This window comes from Mirounga leonina, unplaced genomic scaffold (assembly GCF_011800145.1).
Source record: "Mirounga leonina isolate KUSES-001 unplaced genomic scaffold, KU_Mleo_1.0 Mir_454, whole genome shotgun sequence".
NCBI lineage: Eukaryota > Metazoa > Chordata > Mammalia > Carnivora > Phocidae > Mirounga > Mirounga leonina.
Genome location: NW_023270763.1, coordinates 9734041 through 9743481, shown reverse-complemented (window position 1 = coordinate 9743481; position 9441 = coordinate 9734041). Strand labels below are relative to the sequence as shown.

Here is a 9441-nt window from a genome sequence, read left to right as displayed (position 1 = left end):
TGGATGGATGGATGGATGGATGGACAGATGAATGGGCAGATGGATGGGCAGATGGATGGATGGACAGGCAGATGGATGGATGGATGGGCAGCTGAGTAGTAAAATGAGGGGCTAAGGGTGTAAATGAATGGATGGGCTAGTTGCAGACTAGCTCAGGAGTCACTACTTCTCCAAGGAACTTTCTAAATTTCTGCAATGTGATGCCTTAGCACCCCCCAGAGGCCAGAGTCTCTAACGACTCATCTCCCTTAAAGTCCTGGGCACAGACAGTCCTGGGAATCAGGGGCACAGACCTAGCGAAAGTTAGGTCTGTGCCCCAGTGCTGGCTCTTCCCCTGACTCACTCTGGGGACCTTGGGAATGTTCAACCTTCTGAGGCTCAATTTTCTCATCTGGAAAATGGAGCTAATCAAACCTGAAACCTATAATGCTATGAGATTTAAACAAAGTTATGTACATCAAGTGTCGGAGAGGGTTATCTGGCACAGATCCAGGGCCCACGGAATATGATTTCCTTCCCAGAGGCAGCCTTAGGGCACGCATGCGCGCACACACGCACACACGCACACCAGTAGGGAAGAGGGACACAGAGCGAGACCCCAGGCCACACCAGATCCAGAAAGGCAAATGGGACACACTTATTCTGCAGGGGTCCCGTGCTCCGGCAGGGCTGGCCCAGCCTTGGGGCCCAGGGGCTTGGGGAGCGGGGACGTGGACGAGGGTCCCGAGCCCTGCAGGGGCTCAACCTCCTGGGCCTGGGCCAGCTGGGCTGTGTGCTCAAAGGCAGCTTGCAGCAGGTGGGAGGCAAGGCAAGTGGTCCAGGTGATGAGATAGGCCAGGTGCCAGGTGAGCGCTGTTGTGGTCTCCACCCACCAGTACAGATGCCTCAGCAGGGCCCGGAGCTCCGGCACCACACGGTTGTCCAGCAGCGCCTGGAGGGGATGCGCCGATGGGCAGATGGCCGGGCCCAGGGCCCCCAGGCCTGCCCCCACGCAGCCCGGCCCGCGCCCGGCCCGCCCACCTTGCTGAGCAGCCCAGCCAGGCTGCAGCGACGGGCCCTCCGGCACAGCCTCCAGATCAGCAGCGACAACAGCAAGCCCGCCAGCATCAGGCTGTGCAGGCAGGACAGAAGCAGCTCCATGCCGGTGGCCGCAGACAGGCCCAAGGCCGGGGCCCAGTGCCGCACGCCTGCCCACACCAGCCGGGGCGCCCGCAGCCCCAGCCACACGGGGACGCCTAGCAGTCCCCATCCCGCCCGCAGCGCCCGGCCCAGGGGGCTGGCGGCCAGCCCGGGGGCTGGATGGGCCTGGCGGCCGCGGGACCCACAAGCCTCCTGAGCCAGCCCCGACAGCCAGTGATTGAAGAGGAGAATCTTGAGGAGCAGCAGATTGTAGAGGTGGACCCGGTTCTGGACCAGCTGCAGGAGGGAGGGAGAGCCAACCCGTTGTCACTCACGTGGGGGAGGAGCCCCACCTGCCACCGCGGGCCAGGCCTCCTTCTCTCCAGGCCTCAACTGCCCCAACAAGAATGATCTTTATCTGCCCACCTCTAAGGACTCCTTTCTCAGGAGGGGGCTTTAGAAAGTATTTCGTATTATCCTTGGTTTTCCTTCCTTTGGATTGAAGTGAGTATTTATAATACTCTAGACAGAAGGAAGTAGGTTTATTATTATTATAGAAGGAGTGACCATCCATCCCCCTCAGCCCTCTGATCCTGCAGGATTTGAACCCCGGGCAGGTTTTGTCTCCCAAACACCTGGGCTCTTCTGCCCACCCGTTGCCTGTTGGTGTCATGAGGGCGCCTGGGGGCAAAGGGCAGTGCCATTAGGGGTAGAGAGATGGGAGGCATGGGGGCAGTGACCGAGGGACTGAGGGACCTACGGAGAGAGAGGGACCCAAGAAGATCTCCGGGCTTCTGTCCTGGGTGACAGGGTGGATATGATGTCTCCCATCCACGGGGAGAAAAGAGTGAGCTTGAGTGGGGAAAGAGTCTGTAAACGGGTAAACTCCACCTGAGTCCTGGGGCTGAACAGCCCCTCTTCAGAGCTCAAAAGCCCCCTATCTGGATCCCACGCCCCCTTGTCCAGAGGACCACCTGGAGCGCTAGGGGGCGGTGTGGGATACAGCCACCTGGGGTTGGCTGTGCACCCCACCAGGGCCACCGTGGCTTGGGGGTGGGGCTTCTGAGGCAGGCAGTCACCTAGTGCCATGGGTTGGGACAGGTCCATGCGGTCCAACAGCTCCGAGGTGGCTGTGAAGGGCTGGGAGGACCCCACCCCAGTGCCCCCTGCACCCCACTCACCAGCACTGAGAGCTTCACCACCAGCAGCAGAATCCCCAAGAGGCTGGATCTGACCAGAGGGACGGCCTCCATGTCTGGCCCTTCTCCTCTTCCTCCAGCTGGGAGAGGGAGGGTGACCTCACAGATACTGCGGGTGGGGGCCAAGTTACCATGGGGACCCAGTTGCCGCAAGAGACCCCCTCTTACCTGCCTCCCGCCCCTGCCCTACACAAAAACTAGGGTATTTGTCTTCTCCGTCCTGTCCCCTTCCTGGTTGGAGACTGCCCCAGACTCCACATCTGGCCTGCCCACAGGGACGCCGGAGAAGGTCCTCAGATGGACAGCCGTGGGGCCTGCGTGATTCCCGGCAATCTGTCGGGCCCTTCCCCAAACCGTGGCTGAGGGTGGCTGGGTGCTACACCTGCCCACATCCGTGAAAATCCCAAAGTATCAAAGGCCCAGGAAATAGAAATCTTGACCCCCAGGGCCACGGGTGACACAGTATTTGGAAACAGATGGGAGCCTCAGCTGCCCCAACCTGCAGGCTCCCCGCCGAAACACACACACCCCACCCCCAGTCACAAAGCAGAGAAATGAAGTTGTGACTTTTCCTCTCAGATCTTAATGATGCCTGAGAGCCGTGAGAGGAGAGCAGGGGAGAAAAAGTGCGCTGACCCAAAGGCCCCAGAGAGTTCTGGAGAGAGGCAAGGACTGAAGGAAAGGGGACAATTTGCTGAGCTAGCCCACTCCAGGAGGCCATCGGCCACCTGGAGCATCTCACGAAGCTTGCCGGACGCTGGGATTAGGGTCAGAGGCTTAGAATTTTCTGGGAGAATCCAGAACCTTGATCACAGGATTTCTCACTTTGCTCTCCCGTCTGGGTCCGGGTAGGGGGCCCCAGGAGGCTGCAGGAGGGGGCCATCACGCCTTTTAGAAAGTTTTAAAAGCACGCCCTCTGCAGGACAGGCTCCTGTAGTGCAGGGCCGGGTGACTGGAGGGCCCCCCGGTGCACATCAGAAAGGGCGGGTGCCACCCCAGCCCTGGCACACAGCGTGATTTCAGTCCTCACTTGCCACCTCGGCTGGGCACCCTTGTGCAGGATACAACCTGCCCAACTGGACATGGGAGCCTGCCATAATGAGTCCCTGGAATGTCAAGGATGGCCTCTGCCCAGGGCAGTCCTGTTCACCCATTCGTTTCCTCTCCTGGGGCAACAGCTGGGTTCTGGGGGGTGAAGTGTGCAAAGTCCCTCCACTCAGTCCTCTGCCTTGCCCCTCCCCCACCCGCCCTGTGTGCCTGCAACATTACGGCACTAAGGGGTCACCTTGAGCTAAGTTTTGAAGGGGGGCCATGGGGGCCGTGGAATATTCTCTTACACAGTGAGAGCCATGCAAGAGCTGAGGCAGCAAGGAGATTGCTGTGGGCTCTAGGACAGTCCCTCCCACTCGTGAGGAGGTGAGACTAGCGAGAAGGGGTCTGGGGCAGGGGCTGGGGGGCGGCATCAGCTAGGAATCCACAACATATACGGGGAAAGGTTCAAGATGGTACCCTACTTGCAGGCCAACCAGCCAGCCTGCCCAAGTTCCTTGGCTGCTGGCAGAAGCACGAGGTTCCTGGGTCAGAGAGGAAGGACCATCTACTGCTCACAGCACTAGCTGCTAAGGGTTTAGCATTGGTTCCTTGAGTCCCAAATCCCACAGAGTGACATGGACGGGGCCATAGGACACCCGTCCGCCCAGTGGGTATATTACGAGAGAGTAAGCCTGGGCTCACAGAACCCGAATCTTTTGTAATGGGCGGTAAGCAAGGCTGCCTTTTGCTCCTGAGTGAGACATTATCTTTATCAAGCTGGAGCATGCCTGCGTTTTGCCCCAGGTGGAGACACCATATATGCCCAGGTTGTCTGATACGCAGATGTCCTGAAAAGATAACCCAGATCAAAGATCAGTGTGCGGAACCGTGAGAGACCTGTGCGCACTTGTTCCCAACAGAGGGTTGAAGAAAGAGAGGTAAAGCAAGGCAGGGGTCAGCCGTCCCCCTCAGAAAGCTTGGATGAAGGGCGGATGGCAGTGCTGCCCACCAAGGTGGGGGTGGGGAGGAGGCGTGGGTTTGGGGAAGGGCCTCCCAGATTGCTGGGAATCACACGGTAGGGCCAGAAAGTAGGATTTGCAATTTGTTTTCCTTCCTCCCTCTCCTCCCCCACTATCACCCAGCACCGCGCCATACCGAGAATTCTACTGTCACTAAGGCTGAGTCGATGGTCTTCAACCTCACACTGACCAAACCCCCTGGACCCTGTGGTCCGGGCAGGACGGCCAGGGCAGCCCCTCGGGGCATCTCTCAAGACCAAGCTGGCATCAGGCTCCCTGCTCAGCAGGGAGTCTGCTTCTCCCTCTGACCCTCCTCCCTCTCATGCTCTCTGTCTCTCATTGTCTCCCTCGCAAATAAATAAAATCTTAAAAAAAAAAATTAAAAAAAAAAGAAAAAGACCAAGCTGGGTCTCCATCCCACCTCCGTCAGCTGTCCCCCCACCCCCTCCAGAGCTTGGTCCCCAAGCGAGATTTCAGCAAGGCCTCTCTGCGGCTCTGTGCTTGCTCAGACCATAGGAGGCAAGGGACACAGAGGGGCCCACAAGCCTGGAAATCCAATGACAGAGGCCAGGAGCTCCCCCACACCTAGCCCCGGCCATGCAGTACCATTGGCCGGAAACCCCCGAGTCCCCCCACCCCCACCTTCCTTCCTCACCTTCCTGCCAAGCCTCCTGCCAAGAACGTGGGTTCTTAGGCCGGGAGCCCTCCATCCCCTTCTCCTTCCTGCTCAACACCTAGGTTCAAAGCCATCCGTGCACTATGGCGCTATAACGACTTCCCCTCCCTGGCCCTGTCCGCGCCTTGCAGGGTAACGGGGAGGACCAGGTGGGTTAACCCAGTTACCAGTGGCCGCCGCCTTGCCCGACGCCAGAGGGCGCCATTCCTCCCCCGTGCCCCGCTGCTCAAAGACTCCCTTCCCCAGCCCAGGACTTAGGGCTACAGGAGGGCAGGCAGCCCACCTTGGACTTGCTCCCAGTCCTGGGGCCCGAGGGCTCTCAGGTGCGCTCCCCTGCGGGTGCAGGACGGCAGTGCGGCCGCGCGGGGGCAGCACACACCGGCGGTGCGGAGCCCAGCGCACCTGCGCGCGACGCTCCACTGGGTGGAAAGTTTTCCATGGCTATTTTGTCCCCAGTCAGTCTGGGAGGCTGGTTTCCCTGTGACAACAACCGTGCGTCATCCCGAGGAGCTCGCCCGGTGCGTGTCTCGTCATGCCTGGGTTACTGGAGGCGAAACCACGGGAAATGATCTGGATAAATATTCTCCTTTCTTTCATGTTCCAGGGTTAAAATCTCACTCTATTTCAAATCTTCATTTCCGCCCCCCCCCCCAAGAAGTACACAAAAGTGATAAATATGCTTTCATAGTTACTGGAATTTGTATATTTGGCTGTCTAAAAATGGCTTTATCGAAGCCACTTAAATACAAAAATAATAATTAAGAACTGATGAATGAGAGGAACCTGGACTCTGAACTGACCTCTGACGTTTACTCACAGGTCTGTGCTTCCGCCCCAAGTCCCTTCTTCTGTAAAACTGGGATATACTTTGTAGAACCTAGCAGGGGAGGTTATGGGGAGGAGTCAATGAAACAGGGTCTGGGAAGTGCTTTGAGCAACACCTGGCCCGGCACCAATGCTTGGTGGCTGGTGGGTCAACAAAGTCAGCACCTGTGGATTGGAAAGTTAACTCAAGAATTTTTCAAAACAAAATAAGCTACAAGTTAGGCAAAATTGCTTTAAAACATGCGCAAATTTGTAAAAAGAAATGACCTCCACGGTGCGTGAATTGAGTTGATTCATAAGCCAACATATGGAAATATTCATCTCAACCAAACCACTTTCAGGGGACTCACTTGGAGGCCAAGACTACATTTCTGAAATTCCAGAACATAGCCAAATAATATAAAGAAGGGTCAATGATACCTTTTAAAATTAATTCAATAAAATTTTGAACACAAAAATGAGTAAAAATGCCTTAAAAATATTGAAAAGGATATAAAGTGGCCAGACCATCCCATTGTTCAAAAACATTATTCATTCCCCAAATAAAAGGTCTGATAAATGGACAAAAATGCATAAATGCCAGCAACTGATTGCAGAGTCACACCTGTGCAGTGCAAAAATCAACAAATGAACAAACAGCAATGGGAAGTACAATTTTCACTAATTTGTTTCTTGATCAATTTGTTCAGGATCAATATGGTTAGTGTACTTGATTTCTGCCAGCTCACTTAGACCTCTCTCTCACAAATTCTCCCACCCACCACCCATCCATCCTCAACCACTCCCCCTCTCCCTGCTTGCTCTTTTCTCTTCTTGTGTCCTAAACAAAATGTTCCTCCGTCCATTGAAGGACATTTAGGTTGTTTCCATATCTTGACTATTGTGAATTTTGGTGCAGTGAACATGGGAGTAGATAGCTCTTCACAATTCTGATTTCAAGTTCTTCGGATATATACCCAGAAGTGGGATTGCTAGATTCTAAGGTAGTTCTATTTTTAATTTTTTGAGGGCCTCCGTACGTTTTCCATAGTAGCTGTATTAATTTACATTCCAACATGTGAGAGATAGGTAGATAGGTAATAGATAGATTGATAGATAGGTAGATACATACATACATACATACACACATTGGTATATTATTTGGCCTTGAAGAAGGAAAATTCCTGACAACATGGATGGAGCTGCAGGACATTATGCTACGTGAAATAAGCAAGACACGGAAAGAGAAATACTGCATGATCTAACCAACACGTGGAATCTAATAAAGCCGAACTCAGAAACCGAAAGAATGGTGGTTGTCAGCCAGAGGCTGGGGTTGGGAGAAATGGGTTGGTCGTAGGGTACAAAGTTTCGGTTATAAAGATGAATAAGTTCTAGAGATCACAGCATAGTGAGCACAGCTAACAATACTGTATGGTTTACTTGAAATTTACTAAGGAGATAGATCTTCAATCTTCTCAACATACACACACACACACACACACACAAATGGTAACTATGTAGAGGTGATAGATACCCTAATTAGCTGGATTGTGGTGTCCATTTCACAACGTATATGTATATTCAAAACATCAAGTTGTATGCCTTAAATATACACGATTTTTACTAAAAGGAAAATGTCCCTCCCCTCACCTGACCTTTTAAGCCATGTTTTTGAAATAAATGCTGCAGACATCTTATTGCCACCACCAGCCACTGGCCATCTAGCTTCTGCCCCCACATCCCCACTGCCACTGTCCTGGGCCAAGTGACCGATAAACTCTTTGTTGCTGAATCTGGTACAGAGACACCATGAGCAAAGCCGAAAGGTAGCATCAGCCTAGGAGAAATGTTTACAACTCATGAAACAGTCCAAGAATCAGTATCTGGAATATACAGAACATCTAAGGAACTCCTACAAACATAAAGATAAGTAAGATCAAATCAGGCGACTCAACAGAACACATAGGCAAAGACAACTCACAGCAGAGGAAACCCAAAGAGCCAACAAACTTATGAAAAGCTGTGCACCTTCATTAGTAATCGAGGGAAATGCAAATTAAAACCACAATGAGATACTCTCTCATACTCATTTGCAAAACCAAAAAAGTCTGACAAAATGTGGCAGTGAGTCGGTGGGGGCAACCAGAGCATGCAACATGACGTGTGCCGCCACCTGGCAATTCCATGTTGGGTTCTCAGACTCTGAGAGCCATCCATGGTAAGAAAGGTGTTATTCTCAGCTGCCCATTGCCTACATATGTGAAACCGAAACAAGTTCACAAGACAATAATTGCCCTTACTATGTGCAATGTGCACTTTCTAGTCATTCGATTTTACAATGAACTGAATTGTTTTAGTTACTCCCTACCAGAATGCAAACCCCATTTTGTAAAGTACTCCTTCCAGAAGTATTCATTTGTGAACAAAGAAACATGTGCAAGGTTATTTGTGGCAGCATCATTTTCCATCAGTAGGGAAATGAATAAATGAATTGGGTGTATCTGTTTGAGGGATGACTAAGCAGTGGTTACCATGAATGTGCTCTGTAAACAGCAATGTGGAAAGATCTCAAAAACATAGTAAAGGGGGGGGAGTTAAGTGAAAGGGGAATTTACAGAGTAATAGCTATAAAATGATAGCGTTCATATACATTTTCTCAAACCCAGTAAGCATTATTATACGTTCCAGACACATGTAGTAAAAATATAAAAACAAGACCTAAAAGGTCCTGCCCGTTCAGGGTGGTAGCTGGGTCCCTGGGGCAGCAGATGGAGGAGGGAGGAATTCAGAGGGAGTCTCAGCTTCCTCTATAATCTTGTCTTTTTCTACATTCACATATTCTGGAGCAATAATGACAAGATGCTAACATTTGTTCATTCTGGGTAGTGGGTACCTGATGGTTGAGAACAAACCATTTAAGCGGAGATCTGAAGGAAGAGTGATCCAGACCAAAAACAGCAGCGCAAAGGTCTTGGGGTAACCATGGCATGTTCCAGGAACAGCAGAGGCTAGGATGGTGGAGTGAGGAGAGAGGTTAGGGATGAAGGTGGTAAGAATTTGGATTTTAGGTTTTAAGCAGGAGAGTAAGCTCATCAAATTTATACTGTAGGGGTGCCTGGGTGGCTCAGTCAGTTAAGCATCCGCCTTTGGCTCAAGGGTCATGGGATCAAGCCTCATGTCAGGCTCCCCGCTCAGCATTCCTGCTTCTCCCTCTGCCCCTCCTCCTGCTTATGTTCTCTCTCTCAAATAAATAAATAAATAAAATCTTTAAAAACAATGTATACTGTAAAAACATTCTGGTTGGGCATATTTTGTTAACTGATCAACAAAAACATGGGGTCTATAGTGCTAATCTCTTGTGTGTTTGAAATTTTCCATTTTAAAAACAAAAGTCTATACTACCTCTGGCTACTCTGAGGAAAATGGACTGCGGGTGGGGGCAGAAGGGAGGCAGGGAGGCCAGGGAGGAGGCTGGAGCAGGGGTCTGGGTGAGAGGGGAGGGTAGACAGGACCAGAGTGGCAGGGGCAGAGGGGAGAGGCCATGGGCATGTGGGATGAGAGAAAAATGGCTTGGACTTAGCCCCTGGGT

The 9441-nt window shown here is 52.2% G+C and overlaps 1 protein-coding gene across 1 annotated transcript; it reads right to left on the bottom strand.

The window, feature by feature from the left end:
- Positions 1-637: 637 nt before the first annotated feature.
- TMEM270 (transmembrane protein 270) lies at positions 638-2372 on the bottom strand. Its single transcript, XM_034988185.1, has 3 exons — positions 2301-2372; positions 1021-1416; positions 638-931 (listed from the first exon to the last, which is right to left on the bottom strand). The coding sequence occupies exons 1-3, from the start codon at positions 2370-2372 to the stop codon at positions 638-640; spliced, it is 762 nt and encodes a 253-aa protein (XP_034844076.1).
- Positions 2373-9441: the final 7069 nt, after the last annotated feature.

Coding starts and splice junctions, on each gene's coding strand:
- TMEM270 (XM_034988185.1), bottom strand. CDS start 2,372: ATGGAGGCCGTCCCTCTGGTCAGATCCAGCCTCTTGGGGATTCTGCTG. Junction 1,417..2,300: donor TGGTGAAGCTCTCAGTGCTG/GTGAGTGGGGTG, acceptor TCCCTCCTGCAG/CTGGTCCAGAACCGGGTCCA. Junction 932..1,020: donor TGGCTGGGCTGCTCAGCAAG/GTGGGCGGGCCG, acceptor CATCCCCTCCAG/GCGCTGCTGGACAACCGTGT.